The following is a 25,821-nucleotide window of genomic DNA, read 5'->3' on the forward strand; positions in this document are numbered from 1 at the left end:
CTCGCGCGCGCGTCACGTGCGAGACTCTCGCCGTCTCGCTTGCACCATTCATTCAATGCTTTCTTGCTCGCGCTCACGTAGTCTCGTGAACCGTAGTCTCGTACGCCGTAGCCTCGCGAGGTCGCCGTATGACGGCGCGCCAGTTCATTCAAGATGGCTACGTTGGATCAATGAAACGCGAGTAATCGTAGTGAAAACACAAATTGACAAGTGTGCGGGCGAACATCGCGGCTTGATCGCTGTGTAAATGGACTATGGGCAAGGATCAGGAGCTGCTCGAGGCAGCGAGGAGCGGCAACGTCACCGTGGTCGAGAAGATCCTCGGTCAGCGAGCCAAGAGGAGTGGTCCACTGGCAAGGTGGGTGTCACTGTGCAGCGAGCTTGACACATTTGCTCGCCGACGCCTTTCCTCATTACCGAGATTATTTCTTCGTTCCCGACCCCGTACAGGGGCTCACGGCTTTTCGGCGATTTAACCATCTATCTCCGGTCTCGCCCGGAATCGTCGACGTAGGCACGAGACGTCGTCTCGCGCATTCCATTATCGAACCGTCGCCGCACATCTCGTGCTCGTTTCGACGTACTCCGATTCGTGTTTCGCCGATAAGGTTGTCGCAGAGATATCTCTCGTCCTACGTACAATTTGTTCGATTTCGTAATTTTCTTCGCGATAGCCGACGAAGAAATCTCGCGCGATCGAGGTAAACGGACTCTCAGGATGAATGAGTACACGTAGTTCTTTTCTCTTTTTTTTTTTTTTTTCTATGTTGACGCTTCTCATGATAATTCTCTCACGCTCGATCGAACGTATCGCGTCGTCGTTCGATTAATCCTCGGCTGTCACTGTCATTGCTCACTCTCCAGGATTTTTGCCGTTAGTTCTATCGTTAATTATACAATCATTGCTCGCGTTTCCATCTTTAATCTGGGTCGAGAACACGTCCGCGTTATCGAGATTTCTATTTCGATTTTGCGTGTCGATTCAATAACACACATTTTGATATTGAATGTATTTAATATAATATAAGCACAATTTAATATATCACGCGTTTAGTATAATAATGCTATTTCAGTATTTTTTTCAATCTAATTCTCATCAAATTATTTTTAATTAACATTAATAATGAAAGAATTAATTAATATTAATAATGAAATTAAAACACGAATGTCGCGACTAAATTATGTTTTGTTATTAGAAACATTTAATTATGTTGAAACATAATTGTGGTGTATGTCAATAAGTATTTTGTTCAACAGTCTTATTCACTAATTATTTTTATCGTGACCATGAATCATACGTGCATATGCTGGTGATGTTTCATGCAAATGCGTTGATAACGAGCAAGGACTTTGCTGTCAATTATCTAAAACCACATGAATGTATTTCCTTTTCTACATTACTAATGTAAAATAATTAACACTATTTAGCATTTATATTTTTTTACGTAATGTTAAGAAATTATATAATAACGCAGAAAAATATATAAAGGGCAAGAATCTAAAAATTTAAAGTTTTATCACGCGCGTGAAATATGTAATATATTATTATATCACTCCTCTCTATCTCCGAGCGTTGCCTGCAACGCGCTTATCAAGTCGCTCCATTTTCTATTTGCGGTGATAGATAGATGGATCTATTTGGTGAGCGGCTATTTATTTTCAAGGGTCCGATAACGCTCCATGCGATAGGCCTTGCGAAGAAACTGAGACTGTGTAGTGATCGGTTTTGTTTTACCTTTTCACGCCATGCAGGCACTATTAAATCCTTCGTGAATGAATTAACGCTAATTGCAAACGGTTCTGCGAGCGCATGTATTACCGTGGGAATGCCTCGTAATTTCGCGTTTATTCGCGAGAACGCGCTGACGAATAATCGGATAGACGTGAACAAGCGCTTCGAGCTCGACGAAAAAGTTTCGCGCGGAAATAAATTAACGATCGGTGTATACGCAATGTCGTCATTATCGTCAAAATCAGAGTAAAACAATCCTTCATTCATCTATCAAGCGCTGCTGCGCGCTCATCAAGCGATGCGATATTCGCATCAATTTGCGCGATACTAAAGCATTATCTACACTGCTCCATTTTCTGTATAACATTATTTCAAGCTCGTATAATTATTTTGGAATGACATAACATTTAAGTTTTAAATCGATCATGGTGAGAATAAACTTAATAAGTTATTTCACATTTCTCACTAATACTAATCGATATTTATTTTAATATTGCTATATTAAAATAGCATTCATTTGCGATACAGTATATTTTGTATGACTGATAAGTCATTAACTGAGCTAAATTTTTAGATCAAATTTCTATGCGTGTGCTAAATTTTTATCTTTTTTATTTTCATAAAGTTATCGTAAGACTTGTATTATTTATATTCTAAATGTGATTATATGATCTTTATGTTTAGATAAATAAATCTCAAAATTGTGAAGACCAAATGTTCTTTTAATATGTTTGGTACAAAAAAAAGGATGTAAATATAATATATTAATAATTGCAAGAGAGAGAGAGAGAGAGAGAGAGAGATTACTTAAAATTTACATATATAATATAAAAAAACCTTAATACTTGTATCATCGCATATAAACAGACGATAATCACCAGATGTGTTAAGCGAATCGATCGAACTTTGAGAAGCAAATCCGAATGAATTTATTATCGCGTCGCGCTCTCGCTTCATTTAATTACACCGCGATTGCCGATCGTGTCGTTTCAAGCGAGCGACGCTCGCGTAATTAGTGAAACACCGTCGTCGACTCGGCGGCGCTCTTTATTGACCCAGTGCCGCGAACTCCTTGACAAAGACGGACTTTGTCGACGCTCCTTGCCCTTCCATTAATTAAGTCATGCTGCGGCGACGGCGCAAGAAGCTCACGATTCGTTTTTTTTTTTTTTTTTCTTTTTTCTTAAGGGACTCGTGCGTGCGTGAGACGACAAGAATGAGAGAGAAAATCTGTTTATTATTCTGGAGCAAGCATCCTGTCAAGATAAATGCAAATTAAGGATATTGAAAAATATACACTATCTAGCTTCATATTTCTCTCTTAGACCAAGATAGACGCCAAAGTTTAAAATAAGAAGGCAAATTATGAAAATAGCAAGTACATTTTTCTAATATCATTTGCATTTTAGTTTGGATTAAATCTTGAAATTGAGTTATGATTCGTAATATTTGAAAGCAAAAATATCTACTATTAAATCTCTATTATCAAGAAATCAATAATTTAAGGAAAATACAACAGATTTTTATCATAATCAAATAATATATAATATATTTATGTAATTTAAATATTGTATATATAAAAATATTGAAGAGAGGAAGAACGATTTGCAGTCTCTCTTATATTTTCTTAAGAGCTAGTAGAAGAGAGGCAATTTGCCGTCGGTGGTTCTTAAATGTATCATGACAAACGCGCTGCTTCTCTAACGAATTGTCTCTCGTGTCTGTCGTCGGTGCTGCGCAACTTGTTCATAACTACAAAGCCAGCCTGCGGCAAGTTCTCCCGCGCGATCTCTCCTCGCTGCTTCGCGATCTCTTCACCGCCCGACGCGCGCTTGCCTTTTTGCCCTCCTCGTCGAGATCACAGAAAAGCAATATAAAACGCGACCGCCCTGAGAGAGCGTCCCCGAGCCCCTCGGCATCACTCCGACAGGGGAGCCGAGAATATTTTGCGATGCTAATCGCGAAGTGGACGCACCACTTTTCATGTCCGAGCGCCCGCGAATGTGTTTATCCTTTGTTCGCTGCACGCTATTGACTTTGTATCAGTGTGATAATTTTAACCATAACTTCGTGAGAAAGGATCATGAAATTTCTTTTGTGCGGGGAACGTAAGAAGATCAATATATATACAGCGTAAATTATATGTAATATAAAAGTTTGTAGTTTACGTATATAATGTAGTATGAACTTATCGGAAATAATTTTTGGTAGATCGATTATATAAATATATCATGATTGAAATTCGATAAATGGTTTGGGATAAACTGATATATTTTTATTGTTGAATTATAATATTTTATCCGTTTTTTATCAAAGGAAAATCAAGTCCATATCTTTTCGAGACTAGAGTCTACTATTACTGATTTTAAAGCACTCCGTATAACTACATTAAATGCAAATGCTTTGGTAATCTCTTTTTTCTAAGGCACCTGTCGCGAAGTGTTCTCGAAGAAGGACATTCGGCTACGTCAGCACGTACAAGCTCTCTTCTTTGCCGGAGGAAACTATCGATTGATGCCCTAGCACCCCTCGCACGTATACACCCTCACAGCTTCCCTCTCACGCTCTCGTTCCCTCTCCGTTCCTTTCCCATCTCTGTCTCTCTTTCTTCCTCCTCTTTATCCGCTTTCTCCTTCTCTTCTTCTCTCTCTCAGCCTAGTTTTCCTCTACGCTTTGCCTCCGGCAGAAGGGTGCGTTCGCACTAAATACTCACGTTCACGGCATCGAAAAGAGCTCTATAGAAGTTCGTTTATCCATGTTTTATATTTGTCTTCCTCTATTCTTGAGTTGTTTATGGAAACTTAATTAATATATTATGTTTGTATGCAAGCATGTTCGTTATCACGTCATTCATTATAATGTATATAAAAATACTGTTTTTAATCCTTTCTAAAATAATATAGTGATTACAAAAACATTAAGATTTATGAAATTGTTTTCTCTTTATTTTTGAAACTATATTACACTTTATATTATATTATAGCATAAAGTCTTATAGAATTTAAATTGAAAAATATTTTTTACGATATATTATTCTCGTATATATAAAAGTTTTATTTGCAATGTTTTGCATATTTTTGATTCAAACTATGATATTAATATACTAAAGATGTTCATCGATATCTTAATTATTGCTATTCAGGTAAGCATACCTGTCCCTTTTTTTCAAGGTGGACAAAAACAATGGCTACGATACACATATTCACACACACACACACACACACACACACACACACACACACACACATATAAATATATATATATAATATCATATATAAAGAGTACTAAAAGTTGACCCACGATATTCATTTTGATTCCGCAACTTCTTGATTAAGACCAACAAGAAATTACCATTATACGGTGTCCGACAGACGGTCTTTCCACCAATGATCGTCCTCCTCCCCGTCTATATTTCTCTTGTCCCTTCGTCGTTTCATTCGTAATGTTCAGAGACGGGGTACCGGACGATGTCCTTTTTGCAGACAATCTTCAGGGTTTAATTAAGGAACTTGGGAGAGCGGATGAACTCGATGAATGGGGCGGACGAAAAGCGAAAGGGCGACATGGGGAAGAAGGAGGAGGGATAGAAAAAGAGAGTCAAATGTTCTTCACTAACCAGGGTCGGGCACGCGAGTGCTTCTTGGTCATTCCGATATAGTGTATATATATGTGCGTGTATGTGTGCGGAAACGTGCATGCATGACGGTGCAGCGTGTATGGCTTTAAGAATTGTGCGCCACCCTTGTTGTTGTTAGGGCGCGGAAAACAAACACCCGTCTCGGCTCGATGATATCGGGAGAGAAAGAGAAATACTGACGCAAATAAAAAAAAAAAAAAAGAGAGAGAGAGAGAGGGAGAGAGAGAGGGCGCGGCGAGAGATCGAGGTTTAAAGCTTATCAATAGCACCGCAAGAAAAAGAAAAAGAAAAAGAAATTAACAGTAGAAAGAATTAATTGCTGATAAATCGATAATTAAAGATGCATTTTACGGTTGAAAACAAATCACGCGCATATTTTTCTTGATGCCAGCGATGGTCGTTATATTTCTTCATGCGACGCGGTTTTTCTTTGAGATGAGTGGTGCGCCCGTGTTGCCAGACTTGCAATGTCGCTCTTGTACGATACAATTTTATTTGATCTCCATTACAATGGTACAAGAGTTTTTCGAGAAGCTGAAGGGGAGAGCTCGAGCCTACGTCTCTCGATCGTCGTGTGCCCGTCTACGAAAAGTCAGCGATTTAAAGTGCGTTATATCTTCGAGGGGTTAATGATGACGTTAGTTAATGACGACGCACTTTGATGTACCGCTCGTAGTGGAAAAAAATCTCCCGCTTACGTAATTGTTTTGTAAACTGAGCGCGATGCTTTGACGGCGACGTCACATGGGCGTGTGGGGTTGAAATGTGTGTATACGCTCCCTTGACGAGGAAAAAGTCTCTACATTCCCTTATATACATGCGAGTTTGCGGTCAATAACGGATTCTAGCGATTTAGATCGCTTGAAACTAATACGAACGGTGATAGCAATCGGTGATTTAATTATAGATTGCGTTTTGAATTTAATTATCAATTAAATCGATTGCTTTGCACGATCACGTTTGATCAATTGCTTTGCATATCAAAGCATCGTAGAGAATGTTTGAATATATTTTGTCATATGCCTATACAGCAAATATAACATTTATTATATGTTAGTTTCCTAATAAAAAAACTCATTTATAGTTCCTCTGATATTCGTAAGTTTGCTTTCTGAACGATAGATTGAGGGTGCAACATATATACGTATATATATTTTTGCGCTTTACTCTTCACATATCGAAGTTATATAAGAGCTGTGCAAATATCGTTCTCTCATGTGCTTGAGCTATGGCATTTATTAGTCATCTAAGGTCAATATTACTGCTGCTTATAACATTTCTCATTAAGACGTATTTCGATGCGATTATACTACAAAAATAATCGATTATATATATTGTATATAGGTTTTCCCAAAAGATATGGTATATATCACGATATTATCAAATTAAAATTTCAGTCGTTGTAACAATACATTTTTCTTATTAATATTCTTTAGCTGAAACGTTTTTCTAAGGTTCATAATATTAGAGTTTAATTTTTGCGCACATTCATAGAGTCATAAGAAAATAATAAGTAATGGATTTAGGGGATTAATTAGGTATTGGCAATAATTTTACTATTACATGTGCATTATTAAAACATTATCAGACTATGTTAGTTTGACAATAGTTACGATCGTTTAAACTTTATTGCTGTGAAATGAGAATATTAACTGCAGCTTTTCACGTAAATGATTATTATTGCTAAATATTTGGGTCTTTAATGTAGTAATCAGTTCATGGTAGTCAATGTTTCTTACCGTAAGCTTTCAAAAAATTGTTTTTGATAGTGCGCTTAAATTTTTTTTCATGACGGTTAATACTCTCTTATCCTCACGCTTCGTAAAAATAAAAAAGGAATTCACTTTTATACAAACTTTATTCGACCCTTTTTCTGGATATTCTCGAAATCCAGTCAATTCGAGCGCCTTTGAACGCGGATACTCAACGCTTCGAGGGCGGCTGAATAGCTGCCGGCCCCGCTCTACCCTTCGTTCCTCCAATCAAATACTTGGAGAGAGATGGGATAACGAGAAATTCCTCTATGGGCAAAGCGTTGCAGGAATATCTGGATATCCGATTCAATAAAAGGAAGCAGGAAGGCGACGAGGGCGCGGGAGTCATAAGTCGCTGGAGAGGAGCGTGCTATATAACGCGTCTCTTCCGCTTTTCCCGAGGGAGCTGTCGTTTACACGGTGTTTGCGGGGGCGCGACATTTATCTCCGCGCGAGCGCAACAAAGGCGCGTAATGAGAACATGTGTTGGATGCAGGGAGCTTCATTAGCGAGCCTGTTCCTATTCTCGCAGCGCATTGCACCATCTAACCGTTTAACCGACTCGCCGATATTTTTCGTCTAACTCGCGATTTTTTGGCACTGTGAACCTGTATATGATATTCCGGAAGTTACGCACTTTCTTCAAGTCACGAATATTAGGAGCAAAACTAGATTACGACGATTAATTCAACGCCAAGAAATTAATAATTTTTAAGTTATAAATGATGTTTAGTTTGTGAATTAAGTCTCGCGAAACCTCGCATAGAAATATTTTATAAATATTCGACCCCCCCCCCGCCTTCCTATTGTTATGTTACGAATTTATGCAATTTAGATTTACTTCGCACAATTATTTAAGTTATCCATCGCGATTTAGCAATCAGGATTTAAAGATTTTGATTGATCGTTTTTTTATCGTACGATTGAGCAATATTTCCATTTGCAGTTTACGTCGAGGACCAGGTGCTAATGTGCAAGATGCCAGTGGATACTCAGCCCTTCATCATGCAGCTCTGAATGGGCACAGGTACAGTATTTTTAATACTTTTCGTAAAAAGAAGTACTGTGATAAGTAAAACTGGTTTGTTATTTTATCTAATGTTTTTAAAAACTTTTATTTACAGAGACGTGGTCAGATTACTGCTCCAATATGAGGCTTCCACCAATGTCGTTGACGCTAAGGGTTCCTCGCCGCTTCATTTGGCAGCTTGGGCGGGTGACGCGGAAATTGTACGATTAATTCTCAGCCAAGGTCCTTCGGTACCGAAAGTGAATCTTGCGGTTAGTAATAGTTAGTAACTATCGATCTTACAAAAGTTTTGTGACATTATAAGCACGTAAATTGATCATGTCAAGATGTATTTCAAGATTTTCATTTCATTAAACATGTGAGAAATTGTTGTATGCACGCGTTAGTAAAATCTATTGTATCTATTTGAATACAGTATATAATTTCGAGTTTCATTTCAATGAGATATCGAATCAATAGGTGTATTACATCTCTCGAAAAAACTTTAAATATTTTGTTTATAGACAAAGGATAATGAAACCGCACTACATTGTGCCGCACAGTATGGGCATACGGAAGTGGTGGCACAGCTGTTGCAGTACGGATGCGACCCTAGTATCCGCAACAGCCGCGGAGAATCTGCGCTTGACCTGGCTGCACAATATGGCAGGTAAATTGCATATATATCTTTCAGCTCTTTAGACATTTTTATATTATATTTTACAGTATTTGTAGGTATTTATTATTTCACGATAAATACACAGCATATTTTCGATAAGAGTTTCAGAGGCATATAATCGTAACATATATATAATTGTTTCTTACAGATTGGAAACTGTGGAATTACTCGTGCGAACGCATCCCGAATTAATCGAATCACTTCGTAATTCTTCCTCATCTTTGATCTTCCCGCATACACCTTTGCATTTAGCTTCACGCAATGGTCACAGGTAAGAGTCTATTTACTGATGTAGGTATAACAGAATAATTTGTTATATAATCGACAACAATTTTTATTAAAAATTAACTTTTAATTGTTACATTTGAGGGGTAACTTTCTTATGAAATAATCTTATTTTGAAAAGGTGTTGCATTATTTTCTCCCTTCTTCTCTTTTCATAGTTTATTTATACTTTATGACCATACTAGCAATGTCAGCGTCATTATTCGTATACTATTTGTGTTTATCTAAGGACCGCGTATCACTTCTTCCCACGAAATGGTCACACTAATTATTGGATAATGCGAAACGTGTATTGTGTCCAAGTACAACAATGGACTCGTTCAAGCTAACCATAACGATGTCGAGCCATTTGCAGCGCTAGCCATTAGAGCCAATCAGAGAGCACCGCGTTGCGTAATCCCGTCGAATGCGATATATGCGTCCTTCGACTGGCATGATCCGATTCAACCCTCTACTGGTTACACGTTCCATATTACTGTCCCGTCGATTGCCCTCTCGTCCCTCCTCGAGCCACGCGAATGCATCCGATCTCATCACGTCGGCAGTCGCTCTGTCCATCCGTGCGGATTGTTGACCGCCTCCCGATTACGAGAATCGTATTAATCACTGCCGCCGAAACGTATCGACCTATATTAATCGCGACCGTAGCAACGAATGGTCGCGACTTTGGTAAAATATCATTCTTCTGTCTCTCGAAAAAATATCGGTTTCTAGTATTATGCTGTTTATATGTAAAATATATGACGAATATAAAATTCAAAATATTACGAGTAAAATAAGCCGCACATCAAGTATTGAACTAGAGTGGAAGAAGCTTTTATATGGATAAATAATGTCATAATCATAATCATATATCTTGTGTAATATTATTCAATTAATTGAACCGCGTAATAGGGTGACAAAGAAACAAGCGGATAATCGATTACGTCGACCCGTGTGTGATCAGATGGTGAAGATTATATATAACCGCCGCTATATTCTTCGATGATTGTGAAAGATCATTAGTCTCGTATGTTAGTAGCAAGTTTTATTTCAGTATCTCATACGCCGTAACGTCTCCGTTACCTAGTCGTTTCGCATTTGGTGTTATGCGATACGTTCTCGTTTAACAGGGCGATGTTACTCTGTAATCCCGCTGAGCTTTTTATATAATCCACGCTATGGAGACGAAAGTGGCGGATAGCGAGGGGATGAACGGAGGTAACAGTCCGATTGGCGGTCGAATCGAATCGTGAATTGCCACGAAACGGCAGTCACATTGTAATCGGGTATAACGCCGGTTTTTCTATGCAGCCTCGCAGCCGGTAATCGCTTTAACCGGCGCTTGCCGCTTATAATGCGATCGTATCGCGATATACAGTCCGGTGGCTGCATTTTCAGTCGATGCCAACGCGAGGGTGCAACAGAATTGGTCGGGGGTGGGCAGTGTGGGGTGGACGCGAGAGAGAGAGAGAGAGAGAGAGAAAGAGAGAGAGAGAGAGAGAGCAGAACGTGACATTTTATCGCTCGAATTTTGGTTAAATAACGGCGCGCGAGACGTTTGCGCCTATACGAGACGCGAGAGAGAGAGAGAGAGAGAAAGAGAGAGAGAGAGAGAGAGCGTGCAGAACGTGACATTTTATCGCTCGAATTTTGGTTAAATAACGGCGCGCGAGACGTTTGCGCCTATACGAGTGCGAACGCGTACGCACGAACTGTTTGAACGTTTGGGCTAGATCAGCGTTTCTCAAACTGCAACTATAGAAAACACTTGAGGGATGATGAAAATTTCGATGCATTAATAAAGATCTGTATGAATGTGCTTCTGTAATTGATCGTGGATTACGGATCACAGGAAGTTATATATATCTATATTAATAATTAATAATGTTAAAGGAATGTATTATTTAAAAAATCACACTTTTGTGTATCTTACATTTTTAGTGTATTTTACATTCTTCTTTTTTCTCTTCTCTGTTATATTCTTGATTATTTAAGCGATAACTTTTCCGTTCTAACTATTTATTAGGTATATATTACAAGATCTCGATAAGTTTGAGAATCTCTGAGATGTATATGCGCGCACGCGGCCACGTACGGGGAGTGCGTACATTGCGATGGTCAAACTCACGCGCGCATCACGATATTTAGTGGATCTACCAACGTAGCTATATGGGGCTAGAATAGGAGGACGAGGGGGTTACTGGCAGAGAGGGATCAGTTTGGGGGGAAGAGAGAGAGAGGGGGCGGACGCGGAGTAATGTCTATTATCGGATTCAATATCGGTGCTCTCGGTAAGCCAGTATACAAATACCCCTATGCTACGGTAATAACAACATAGGTGCATACGAATCCGATCTTCAGCCGCCAATCCTATATGCAACGGACGGCTGCGGTTATCATAGTCGGTGCATGGTATGCATCTAACTCGATGGAAGGAGGACGTGCCATGCACGAAATCTGCATTTTAAGCTTTCGATTAAATGCTGATGGCGAATGCATTTTTGATAGCTTGTAGGATGGACAGCTCAAGTCGCAGAATCGAGATGTTTCGATCATTGGATTTCACTTAAAACCTTTAAACTAGTTTCTATCTCACCGAGAATTATTGTAAACCTCAAGTATTACAGCCAGAGCATATTATTACTTTATTTTTTTAAAATTCTTATTAAGATTATTTTTATTTTTTATTTTATTTAAAGATGATAGAATGAAGAGTTATTTACATAGTAGCAAATTTAATCCCATCTTATATAAATATAGCCATTCTAAATAATTGTGTAAAATTTTGCACATTTTACGAGCCCTGTCATATTTGTTACTCGAGACGTAAAGTAAAATGCAATGAGATGTTTGTATAATATTATTGCAGAGCGGTCGTCGAGGTCCTTCTTGCCGCTGGAGTCGACGTCAATACGAGAACGTCAGCGGGCACCGCGATGCACGAGGCCGCGCTCTGCGGCAAGATGGAAGTTGTACGGGCGCTTTTAGATCGCGGGGTGGATTTGGGCATTAGGGATTCTCGACAGAACACGGTGCTTGATCTTCTGGGACAGTTTCCGCCGCACGTCACTCAAGATATCACAGCGGTGATAAAAAGTAAGGCCGCGTTTGCATGCAATTTATTTTCGCAGCATCATGACCAATGTACAAGGGGTTATGTAATTAGCGGAGGGAACGTACATTTCTAGTTTACCGCAACGCATTTAATTAAATCGCTCTTGACCACATATAAGGATTTGCGTGTATATTTGCATAACGTTATGTTATGCACAGCTGAAGATGCAATTAATCCCGAACTCTGTTTCTGCGCAAAATATAGAATAACATGTTTTTCCAATTTATTATATCTTATTGTGCAATAATTATGATCACGTAGATTTTTTATTTCTAAAAATATATTGAACAAAAATATTGCAGTTTCTCAATATTTTCGTTATTTTCATTCGCTGCATTGCAATTCTATTTTGCATATATATTTCTATTTTTGCACGAGTAAAAGTTATATATGCGATGACACGCGATTTTGTCGACTTCGAACAGGACATCGGTCTTCCTCCGGTGTGGAAAGCGACGCCGACAGCGAGAACTTGCCGCCAATTCCGGTGCAGGGTGGCGACTCATTGGGCAGCCCCTACGAAAATGTTCGTCCGGGAGATGATCTTTCCCCCACGGAAGGGACATCACCTACTCAATGGCAATTCTATCATAAGCCTCGGGACGACGATCGTCGCGTTTCCGGCACTTCTTTGTAAGTATTTTCATTCAATTTGAGTGTGTGTTGTGCGTTGCAATATTTTTTTTTCGTATTTAGTGTAGCGTCGTTTTATATTTACGCGTCGAACTTTATTTGCCCATTATAATGGCATGACATTGTGATAGATAATGTTTGCACAGAATGTGTAGTATATGTTCATAATTCGATAGTAATTAAACATTACATCACAAGTGAAATATTGCCAATATTAGATATGTAAAGACGTAAACGGTAAGACAGCATATTACATCGTAATACGCTGTGAATCTTTTTACAGATATTAAAATATTAATTAATATCAACTCTAGCAGTATACGTGTGGTATATTCTTACGTATAATCATCCGAGCGTATTAAGATTTTGCATGTAGAGTGTAGTGAGAAAGTATTTCTGTATCATTTAGATCATCTTCGTAGAAATCTTTTCTTCAAAAATAAAACCTACGATGGTATTGCATTGGGTAAGCGCGGGGTTCGTAATATTTTGCAAAAAAGACTCTCTCTCTCTTTCTACGCGCGTACAGCAGCCGCGGCTGTGCTTTAATATAGGAGATGTTGGACAAACAAAAGCGTAGAGACGCGGACGGAGCGCGGAGTGAATGAGTGAGTACCGGCCAAGCACCGGGCTGGTGCTAGCGCTGTTGCTACCACTGCCGCTCTTATCCGTAGAAAGTAGAGAATGTTGGAGGTGGAGGTTCTCGGACCGAAAAGGGAACCTGGATATGGAATGGCGCCGGGGGTGAAACGCGAAGGTGGATGAAGAGGTTGGAGGAGGTGGCACGGCCGCATGTAGCCCCAGCGCGTTAAGCACCGCTTGGCTTGGTTTAATTTTCCTGATGTAGGCAGGCGAGATGGTGGGTCCGACCGCCTCGTTCGCCCCTAGGTCACCCCGTTGCATCACCCCATTGGTACTCTGTGCCAGCGTTACCGTTCTAGCTGCTAAGCCCGACTGGTTGGCTCGGTACAGCGAGCGAGAAAGAGAAAGACGAAGACGTAGGGCGATAGAGAGATGCGGTTTTTAGAGGGAGAGTAAGGGAGCGAACGAAGGAGAAACGGAGATACGCGATATATATGTGATGAAGGGAGAGAAAGAGGGCGAGAGAACGTGGGAGCTGCCGTTGATGTTCCGCACTTCCACCGTCAATGTTTGACGTCGGTAGCCCCAGTTTGGCCGCTTCGAAATGAATCCATCATGTTAAACAATGTAAATGTTAGCCCGTCTCAGCATAAAACTAATAACCATCGTTCTCTCCCTTTCATGCTGCAAGCGCGCGGTCTCCGAGGGCTACCAGCTTCTTTTTTGCTCCTCTTTCTCGTGTTGTTCGCGCCGTGTTCCATCTTCGTCAACGTGGCCTCATTAAAAATCAACACTTGCTCGTGAATGTCTTCAACTGAATCGTACTTTATCAGTGAAAGCAGTTTCTTTTTATACAATTTATATTTATATTTTTACGTAACACGATTTACGGCTCTTTGCTTTTGCATATTTTAATGTAGGCAATAATTTTGTTATTTGCAAATAGTATAATTTTTAATTGACTAAATTAACACGTTGTGATTGTTAGTGTGATATAAGATATAATACGGCTGTTTTTATAAACATTAGTTAAATTTTATATTCGTGATGCATAATTGAATAATTACACCGGCTTGATCGATATACAAGATTATGTTGCTTGGCTTTGGATGTGCGATTGATGGTTGGTAATCTATGACGGAATGCGCGTTTCAGTGAAGACGAGCAGAACGAGGAACCGATGAACGGAGTACGGAGGGTCCTCCAGCAGACAGAGGATTCCGACCTCAGTTCCGTCTTCGACAGCGTCTTTATGTCCTTATCCGACACTCTCAACTCTATAAATACTCTCGAAAGTTCCGACCAAACCCCTGAAGATATACCACAAAACACTACCAAACGAACATTACCACTCGACACTACACGGTAATAATACATACAAACATTTTGCACCGTATAGTTGCATTAGAAACAACATAACTTCTTAATATTGAATTAATGTTGAGTTTAGCGATAGCTTACATGCATGTATCTGTATGTAGAATATTTGTTAAGAAATATTCACGCGTGTTTAATGTTGCTAAAGAATCCTGCAAATACTCCGTACTTTAAACAAATTTTATTCCGAGATATATTCTTAGAGCGCATACAAAATAAAACAGCGTAAACGTGAGGCCTTTCTATTTCTCACTGATTAATCGAGCAGAAGCGTACGCTTCCGGCGTTCTCGATTTATCTCTCATCGATCAATAATAGATCGCCGATCGGTCCCATTGAGATCCCGACTTTTGGTTGCTTAGGGGCTCCGACAACGGACTGTACCAAACTCCACCCGTGCCACGCGGCACAATGGAGGGTAGTTTCGTGTCGGAGGACCTGTCCTTGACATTGCCCACGGGATACGGGGGCGGCAGAGAGTCCGACCAATTGAGCGTGTCGTCATCCTCGAGCGTCGGCGGACCTAGCCCACGGGATCGTCGTTGTTTGCCCAACGATTCCAGCGCTGCCGGGATTTACTTGCCAATGGCACCCCTGTCCAGCTCGCTACACAGTCCCGCTTCCAACAGTAAAGTCTCGGTAAGAATCTCAATTAATCTAAATTAACGTTACGAACGCAGAAAGATTCGTGACAGAGCATATATACGCACTCGGTGAAAATCACAGAAAAAAGAATGTTCTTGCGTGCTTTTTTGAATAAATAAAATTTTCTCCAATATTTGAACGTAAAGAGATAAGCTCGCGAGAAGAAATGTTCGCTTCTTCTTTCGCAGCCGACACCGCCCAAGAAACCACCCAGGCGAAATCTTTCGGTATCCCCGACGCATCTGCAGACACAAATGTCTTTATCCGCTGACAGTTCGGTAGGACCGAGTAATTACGAATACTTATTCCTAGCTCGCAGCGGTGCGCGTAGTCACATCGATCTTGAGCAGTTGCAAAAACGACGCGAGCAGTTGCGACACGTCACTCGAAGCATGGACCAGTACGTAGAAATGAGATCACGGCTGATCGGAACCGATGAGAAACGTGAATCGAACGTGGAGCCGGTAGCCATAACGTCTATCTACGAAAATCGGCCGATCAAGATGTTGAATCCACGAAGAAAATTACGCAGACACGCCTATGAGAGTTACGAACCGGAAAGCAGCCCGTGTACCGACAAGTCACCCTGCAGCGACGGCGATGCAGCTATCCAGGAGCAAACGTTCGTGTCGAATGCCTTTCTTACGCTGAAGTCTTCCCAAGAAAGTCTCCTCGACGAGAAGCGCGAGATGATGGATGGGCAATCCGTGTTGGACAATCGCGAAGCCACCGACAAACGACTCAAACGCGTGCAAATGATGCTACCGACCAGCCCTACGCATTACGTTCAGCCGCCAACTCCTGATCATCCGCCACCATCCGCCATGCAAGCGGAAAAGTCAATTCACGAGCGCATTCGCCCACTCAGTCAGGTAATTACTAATTACCCTATTACTAATTATTATTTGCAAGCTCGGCACGTTGACGTACGTACGATGCAAAAAAGGTAGGAGATAATTAACATGTTATTATAATCGCTGTTATATAATGAGATCTTATTGGAATCTTCCATAAGATAATTTCCGAACGTGCTTATCGCATTATTGAAAGAAAGATTTTTCTACTTTTTAATATCTTTCTACCAGATTCTTTGAAAAAAGTGTAATTTCTGTATAATAAAGTTACCTCAGTAAACCACGCGGACGAGTTATGAATCGATTCATTTAGCAACTAATATCGTTTCCGATTTCCGCATTAACTCGGGCGAGCGTGTATGCAAGATTCTCAATTCCCCGCGAGAATTCCGCAGTTCGTTTCAAACGACAGGCAAATGGAAGCGCTTCTGCGATTTGTCGCGCGGTACTCGGCGAAGCATGCAACGGCGGCGTTCAATTTTGCATCCTTGGCTGCTCCTTGGAAGTACGGCAGACGTTTATATATATATATATATATATATATATATCCGTTTCATATGTCAGAAATACCGAGATATAGTCCCGCTGGTGCGTCAGATTGCGGAGATTCCGAACTACTTGATGGTTTATCCACGAAAACGCGGATATCTTTAAAATATTCGTCGACAGCCGGAACTGTCTTTTAAGTCGCTCGTGACATAAGTACTTGGCAACTTGTGCGCTCGCTAAAGAACGTCATTAACGCTCTCACTTGACCTGGTGTCTTGGACAGTAGATAAGCAGTCAACATGGCATCTTACCAGGTTACGTTTAATATATAAGCTGTGTTTGATCTGTGATGCGATTTACAAGGAGTCGATCTGCCTCGCTCCCACCGCTTTCGGCCTGTCTCGCTCGTTTGCTACCGTTTGCGCGTCTCCCTATGATCGTTCTGCTGTGAGACCGACTACGTTCAGTTCCCATCCACAGCAAATGGATATCCATAGCATACCACGCAGCTTCCAACACACTCGTCTGCCCCCACCCCCCCTCCCGCTTCTCACTCTCTCTCTCTCTTTGCTCTTTCCACGATATCTCTCCGCCATCCATCGCGGCTTCTCTCTGCCGTTTCCTATATGCATTCGCAATCCGTGTCTTTCAGTCGGCTATACACGCTTGACGAAATATCTCACAGTGAATATATCCGGGAAGGAGTCCGCGAAAGGGGCGAACGCGGTGAAGATAGTGAGCTCGTATGCTACCATATAACATCACTTGTTTGAGATATGTGATCGATCTTTTCATCATGCGGATCATTTATTTGATAGATACGTATATTTTTTTACAGCACGTTTCATACATCTTTTCTAGTATTCGATGACACGTATATCCTTTGTATTCATTGAGCGTAGAACGATCTTACACACGCGCGCGTTTCCTATCTCTAAATTTAAATTAATTTCAAAAGTATAAGCTGTTTAATGGTGTTAAGTATATAATAGAGGGGAAATCGAAAAGATATTTCAAAAAATTAAGCGTTAATTATATACATTGTTTGATTTGCGCGGTTAATGTCGCAATATCATTGGTCGACTCGCGATATATTCGAATAGCATATTCTCAATTTGTCGAGCGGTTGATATGATTCGATGACGGGGATCGAACAGCATCTGAAGACAGCATAGGTCTCCGTGAATCTATCGGAGAACGTGAGGAAGGACGAAGAGACGGGAGAACCATCCGTCTACGGATGGTTGCTTCTCACCCGTCAACTTCCGCGAATCCAGTAGAGCGGCAGAATGCAAGATGCCGACACCCTTTGAATAATGAAGCCCTCGGCTTCTATGCCTGTCTGACTTCGCCTTACGAACGCTCGTTCTCCGTTGCCATAAGAGAGAGAAATTCGCGAATTTGTAGCGACGGTTTCCGGCTGTCTCCTCGAGACGTTCTCGGCATTTTACAGATGATACCGGGAGCCTCTGTCGAGCCTCTGATGTCAAATTTTAATTGCGTTAGAGCCTTTCTAGAACGTGCGATGAAATAGCAGGTTGCCGTCTCGCAGTTTACACTTAGTAAATCAAAACGCGAAGTCTCTTTGAGTGACGTAATGCAATTCTCGGTGGTTTATACGCGTTGCTATTAAATATAAGAGGCGTCACGTTGACCGTTTTGATCACAGCTTGCTATTAATGACACAAAATATAAAAATACATACGCGTACGTGTGAGCGATCTGTATAAACTGAATCGAGTTGCAACTTTATAATATACTTATAAATAACTTATAAATATACACATACACACGTGCACATATATCTTTCATCTTTTTTATGAAAAAAAATTATTTGTTACGTATAAAATAATCCCAATGCATGTGTGTTGCATCAACTGTTGCAGCAACAATTCTTTGCGGATCATAAAATTCCAGAGTGCTGGAAAAAATCGTATTATATTTGTCATTTATGACTCGCCGTCAGCAGAATCGAAAGAATTAATGTCAAAAGGTATAGATTTTTATTCGAATAAATAAATATGCTTTAGGTTGACCACGCGTATTTATTTTCCCTCCGATTTACATGGCATATTTCTCGCGTGCCTGCGCGCGCGGACGTTTCGTTTCAATAAATTTTCATCGCGATAGGATTGGCTTCATTTTTCGTGCGCTTTGCTAACGCGGTGCGACGCAATTCACGGGGGGGAATTTTTATATCGACTGTAAATATCCGTATATAAAATACGAATGTTGACAATTTCGCGATAACGGTGATACGCGCAGAGTAATAGTGGTCGCGGGCAAATTGTAAAACGCAACTGTCATAAATCCAACAATATTATCAGTACGACATGATCGATGGTAGATATTCAATGTTCGGAAACCGAAGCATTGAAGTACCCCCCTTTCTCACAGTATTTTTACAATACTCTGTAAACTTTAGACAAAGAATCGCGCTTCTTTCTCAATTGGCGCTGATTTGTCATCAATAGGTGTACAAGCGAAGATCTCGCGACATGGAGACGGAAACGGACGAGGATCTGCTGCAATTTCCCACCGCTGGATCATTGGACGCGTCAAGCGGTTCGCTATCCAGCGTATCTCTGTCCGATAAGAGCATGTCCACGGACAATGTCGAGGAATACTTCGGCGATATGCCGTTCGCAGGTAAACAGCAACGCACGCTTGGCTGCACCGCATGACGCTTCTTTCTGCCCACGTGTACATGCATAACCGTTGTGTTACGTTTCTGTCTTTTTATCGTCTGCCTCAAACACCGCTAGTGCGACGATTGGGACGTTCCCGGGGTTACGCACTCTAGAGCAAGTCTCTCGACCTCCCCCGTTTGAGTACACGATGTATCGTTCACTCGTATCGTTGATAATAACAACAGAAAACTATGAGCCGAATTGTACATATATATAGTGATGTTTACAAAAATCATTGTGTTGATATTGCAATGATTTACGTACATATTAAGTTGTTTTCGTCTTGATTCATTGTTATTGATATTAATATATTTATGGCGTCTGTGTGGAAGCAGGATAGTATCTTTATGAAAGAAACTTTATCTTTACAAGAAAGACGCTGAAATATCATAACGTGTACAGGCCTTATTCTTATCTGCATAATAAAATACAAAATAAGCAGCTGGTCTTTCTGCGTAACTATATATCTAAGAGATACATTATTGGAGCATTGTGTACACATAATGCTTACAATTAAAATTTATTCTATTAATTGCCTACTATATATATATATATATATATATCTAAGAGATACATTATTGGAGCATTGTGTACACATAATGCTTACAATTAAAATTTATTCTATTAATTGCCTACTATATATATATATATATATATATCTAAGAGATACATTATTGGAGCATTGTGTACACATAATGCTTACAATTAAAATTTATTCTATTAATTGCCTACTATATATATATATATATATATATCTAAGAGATACATTATTGGAGCATTGTGTACACATAATGCTTACAATTAAAATTTATTCTATTAATTGCCTACTATATATATATATATATATATATCTAAGAGATACATTATTGGAGCATTGTGTACACATAATGCTTACAATTAAAATTTATTCTATTAATTGCCTACTATATATATATATATATATATATCTAAGAGATACATTATTGGAGCATTGTGTACACATAATGCTTACAATTAAAATTTATTCTATTAATTGCCTACTATATATATATATATATATATATCTAAGAGATACATTATTGGAGCATTGTGTACACATAATGCTTACAATTAAAATTTATTCTATTAATTGCCTACTATATATATATATATATATATATCTAAGAGATACATTATTGGAGCATTGTGTACACATAATGCTTACAATTAAAATTTATTCTATTAATTGCCTACTATATATATATATATATATATATCTAAGAGATACATTATTGGAGCATTGTGTACACATAATGCTTACAATTAAAATTTATTCTATTAATTGCCTACTATATATATATATATATATATATCTAAGAGATACATTATTGGAGCATTGTGTACACATAATGCTTACAATTAAAATTTATTCTATTAATTGCCTACTATATATATATATATATATATATCTAAGAGATACATTATTGGAGCATTGTGTACACATAATGCTTACAATTAAAATTTATTCTATTAATTGCCTACTATATATATATATATATATATATCTAAGAGATACATTATTGGAGCATTGTGTACACATAATGCTTACAATTAAAATTTATTCTATTAATTGCCTACTATATATATATATATATATATATCTAAGAGATACATTATTGGAGCATTGTGTACACATAATGCTTACAATTAAAATTTATTCTATTAATTGCCTACTATATATATATATATATATATATCTAAGAGATACATTATTGGAGCATTGTGTACACATAATGCTTACAATTAAAATTTATTCTATTAATTGCCTACTATATATATATATATATATATATCTAAGAGATACATTATTGGAGCATTGTGTACACATAATGCTTACAATTAAAATTTATTCTATTAATTGCCTACTATATATATATATATATATATATCTAAGAGATACATTATTGGAGCATTGTGTACACATAATGCTTACAATTAAAATTTATTCTATTAATTGCCTACTATATATATATATATATATATATCTAAGAGATACATTATTGGAGCATTGTGTACACATAATGCTTACAATTAAAATTTATTCTATTAATTGCCTACTATATATATATATATATATATATCTAAGAGATACATTATTGGAGCATTGTGTACACATAATGCTTACAATTAAAATTTATTCTATTAATTGCCTACTATATATATATATATATATATGGATTACTTAAATCTATATAAAACTGTTTTACATTATCAAAGAAATTGAGATAAGAAGACTTCACGCACAGCATAGATACTTTGCATATTATACGCAAACTGTGACATATGTATTAGAATTGTTCGCATGTCTGTATCCCTATGATATATTTAAAATCAACACATATGATATTTATATTTCCACTATCCTGTTTAAAAAGTATTTTATTATACACTTGCCCTTTTGTAGTATTGTACCGAAAAAACCTTCCGTGTTTTGCTTTCAAACGAATAAATAAATTACGCAGAGCGGTTTTTTCCTTATAAAAAAAAAAAATTCCGTGCAAGGCGACGTAGGTCTTTTTCGATTTGATTGAACAGAATATATTTTAATATCAGAAATCCCGAAAAAAAAGATCGAAACTCGGTCGTGTTGTGACGTTCGAAAGATTTTTAAATCAATATTTTTTTGGTTACTTTTCTTTGAATTTGGATGATGTCAATATGGAATATTAGTCGATGCACGTGTTCTTCAAAACGGCCTCAATGTCTTTCTGTAGTAATAAAATCCGTCGAATCTAGATTTCAATCTTTGCCGACGCAAAGCGAAAGACGTGCCGTGCAAGCACAATCGTTGCACAAAAAGCTAACGATCTGAGTTCGTTATTCGGACCAATTCGGTGCTCCCGGTTATCGATGGTTATTCCCGGTTAATCTAATGGATTAGGCGGAGTCTTTCGTAGCGAACGATAATTTGTAAAAATACCGGAAACAGAGTGTTGATTTCGCGTTTGTCGCGTAGAAATGTTAGACGTATTAGGGATTTTGCCCATGTTACAATTAGAGAATAAATAGTTCCTTTTAGATTAGTATATTATCTTTGCAATTATCATTTTTGATGTACCTACATATCGGTAGTATTACATATCTTCACTTTTATCTCTTTGCAAAAGTGTGTGCAGGACGAATCAGATTTCGATCGTATGTTACTTGACATAAGTGGTAAATGTCATAGCTAGTCTATTAGAATTGTTGTCGCAAATAAAATCATAAGAAAGAGATATTTGATAATTCTAAAAATATTAATATTAGATATATAAATTTCGTATATGTTATTGCACGTGGTCTCTTAGAGATAAATATCTGACTTTGGCATTTCTCTTCTTTCTAATATTACATATACAAGATGTTCCAATGCAATATATTCAAAATATTACTGTTTGTGTAATATATTTATTAAAATAAATATTGTGTATTTCTCATCCATTATATAAAAATTACTTATATAATACTCTCTATAAAATTACTAATATATATTAATATATAAAATAATATTTGCACACATAATTTTTATTTTTATTATAAATAAATTAATTAATTGCAGCATATATATATGATACAAACATGTATTTATTCATGTTAAGCGTGAATAAGTGCAGTTCTTAATCGCACAGTTAATGAACAGATTATTAAACTTATTGTGATCAATTTTGTGTGTATGTGTGTGTGAGTGTGTGTGATTTTTTAATTCGAATATATTTAGAAGAAGCTAATATATATCTATATAACAGGATTGTTATGTGTGACGCATTAAATTCGATGTCTGTGGTGACAATAGGATATTATTTTGCGATTAGTATTTTATTTTGCGTCAAATGCTTCGTCTAAATACATTAGTAGGGTTCAATGTCTATGTATACGTATATAAAATTATATAAATATGCGGGATATATTTACATTGTAAAATTAAGAAATTACAGTGTCTATTATAATACCTTTGATGTGCTAATAAACGTTATGCTGCTATTGTATGCGATGTCTTGAGTCATTTTGTCGCTTCTATCTCTCCTCTGAGCTTTCGCATAAATTCCTAGGTTCTTGATAATATTGTAGCAGTTTGCAGATATTTGTTGTTCTTGATTTATTATAATCTCTTTATTCAATATAGATAAAATGATAGAATAATCACAACAGTAATTTAATACTTAACTTTTTTTAAATAATTTTGGCTTAAATACGATAAAACATGAATATATTCAAGCAAGATAAATTTTTATCTTTAAAAAGCTAGTTTGAAAAAAAAAATTTAATTATTATATTGGTAATAAAATTATTGTGTCATTATTTTATTATGAGAATTTACGTTTGTAATTTTTTTTTGATATATATGTATAAAAGTCATATGTGCGTAAAACAATTAATAGTATGTATAAAAACTACACTTTTTACATTACATTTTCTTATGGTAAGTTTCAGCACTATATTTGAATTTGAGTTTTAGCACTATATTTGATATTTGAACTTTCACTTTCAATATATTCCCAATTATATAACGTGCATTGACGTTTCCAGATTACATATATACGAGATAGGAATAACGAGGTTTGTTAATTATGTTTGATAAAGGAATTGCACAAGGGATTGTGCGCTATATATATACTTTATATATGCATGTTTTGCGATTTTATTGTTTAATTTGGCTGCATATTATATTTGAATATTATATGTGATTTTTTGTGATCAATTACGTGACAGTCTCATATATTGTGTACATAAGATAGTGAGACATGAGAGTGTATGCAAAAGATGAAATTATAGTATATATTATAACAAGAGATAAATCAAAAGTGGAGCGAGATGAAAATTCCCATGAATGATATGTTATTTTATTATACTTATTTTATATACATAATAACAAATTGTAGAACTTACATGAATTTTATTTTATAAAATTATATATCAATTCTATTTTTAAAATAATTTTTTATTGATATGATGCAGTGCATCTTCTGTAAATTTTACATAAGTGATGTGACGTGATTACGCTTCATATTTTTCCTGCATTTTATGCGAAGAAATTTGAAGTAAATACGTGAGAGCAATATGTATTGATAATATTTTGTCGGATTGTATCAAATGTGTTTTTTCGATATCATATGTTATCAACGCGACTTTTCTAAAGATAAAGACGACGAAGATAAAGTGACTTAATTGCCCTAGGTTATAGCTCTGTATTATTGAAGATTCTACTTAGAAACAACATTACAACATATCTTAATACGCGAATTGCGTTACACTGATGGCTGGAAAGTGGATAGTTAATACAATGCTTACTTAAGGCAAACGACATTATGACATCCGGTGGGGTACGCATTACAAGCTGAATATGCGTTTCCAACAGTTAATTCGTAATAATATACAAATTGCGTCGACATATGTATATAATCGTTTTGCATGTAGTAGTTGAAACGTCATGCGAAATTAATTTAATAATAATAATTTGAATTTTTCTAATTTCTAATTTTTTTAATAAGATGTTACATTTAATCATTTTTTTATTTCTCATTGGAAATCAAATATCTTCGGTGTATGTTTTTTATCAATATAGCAAATAACAGTAGGCAAGAATAACAAAGCTGAACGATTTCAAACTTATTAGAAAGTAAAATTATCCATAAGATCGTCGGTTTTGTGTAAGCGAAGATTGATAATTATTGCGTTTTATTGTACGGTGAGAAAACTCGTGACTTTAACCATTTCGTCGAAAGAAACAAAACTGGAATGCACTTTCAAGCAATAGGTTAATTTTTTTATTGTGTTTTGTTTATAACCATAACTGAAAGTACGTAGTTGCTTTTGTAGTCGGATCAGGAAAAATAATAAACTCCATGCACAAAATTATAGAGCCCTTTGCGCGATTATGGATTTAGCGCTGCGAAAATAAGCCACCATTGTTCTAGAGAAACCGACTTTCCGTTTGTGACCCTGTTTGTCATGTGATAGCGCGATACATTCGATAACATTTATTGTTTGTCCCGCTTCTTGTCGTTACATGAAGAAACGGTAGCTATTAGGGTCAAATTTTTTTACCTGCAATGAAAAATTATGTTGACATAATAAGCCACGTGTATGCAACAAATTACTTTCTACCGGATGCTACGAAAGGTCATACTTCATTAGTTACGTTCACTCGTCATTGGCAGTTTCATAAATCATGGATGTCGCGCATTATGCCATTAGTAACGCTTTCCATTCGGCAATGAATATCCCAATCATTGAACTGATGATTACCTCTCGTAATGGTTATATTAAAACTTGCATCTGTCATTTAATTTAAATCACGATTAATTTAAATTGTCTTAATTTATTTTAAAGAAAGGTATATATTAATAATATTTAGAAAATT

At 37.3% G+C, this 25,821-nt stretch overlaps 1 protein-coding gene and 1 long non-coding RNA gene across 4 annotated transcripts in view; one reads left to right on the top strand and one right to left on the bottom strand.

Moving 5' to 3' along the window:
• The first annotated feature begins 43 nt into the window (after nucleotides 1-43).
• The window catches only part of LOC115239459 (ankyrin repeat and SAM domain-containing protein 1A-like), a 46,930-nt gene continuing 21,152 nt past the window's right edge, over nucleotides 44-25,821 (top strand). For 2 of the 3 annotated variants that reach the window (XR_003884631.1, XM_029813982.1), the window contains exons 1-11: nucleotides 44-358; nucleotides 8,070-8,150; nucleotides 8,248-8,404; nucleotides 8,657-8,802; nucleotides 8,960-9,082; nucleotides 11,948-12,174; nucleotides 12,619-12,826; nucleotides 14,564-14,773; nucleotides 15,148-15,424; nucleotides 15,619-16,302; nucleotides 19,248-19,422. Coding sequence is in view for 2 of the 3 variants with exons in the window: in XM_029813982.1 (XP_029669842.1) it covers nucleotides 255-358; nucleotides 8,070-8,150; nucleotides 8,248-8,404; nucleotides 8,657-8,802; nucleotides 8,960-9,082; nucleotides 11,948-12,174; nucleotides 12,619-12,826; nucleotides 14,564-14,773; nucleotides 15,148-15,424; nucleotides 15,619-16,302; nucleotides 19,248-19,422 (2,392 nt within the window). In the remaining variant the exon portion in view is untranslated. The remainder of the gene's footprint in view (nucleotides 359-8,069; nucleotides 8,151-8,247; nucleotides 8,405-8,656; nucleotides 8,803-8,959; nucleotides 9,083-11,947; nucleotides 12,175-12,618; nucleotides 12,827-14,563; nucleotides 14,774-15,147; nucleotides 15,425-15,618; nucleotides 16,303-19,247; nucleotides 19,423-25,821) is intronic. The other variant, XM_029813995.1, reaches the window with a different exon arrangement.
• LOC115239475 overlaps nucleotides 23,808-25,821 on the bottom strand; it is a 7,508-nt gene continuing 5,494 nt past the window's right edge. Inside the window, exons 2-3 of the long non-coding RNA XR_003884632.1 lie at nucleotides 25,588-25,736; nucleotides 23,808-25,505 (exon numbers count right to left, since the gene is read on the bottom strand). This is a non-coding gene — a long non-coding RNA (uncharacterized LOC115239475). The remainder of the gene's footprint in view (nucleotides 25,506-25,587; nucleotides 25,737-25,821) is intronic.

Source organism: Formica exsecta, unplaced genomic scaffold, assembly GCF_003651465.1.
Source record: "Formica exsecta isolate Colony F162 unplaced genomic scaffold, ASM365146v1 scaffold116, whole genome shotgun sequence".
NCBI classification, from domain to species: Eukaryota; Metazoa; Arthropoda; class Insecta; order Hymenoptera; family Formicidae; genus Formica; species Formica exsecta.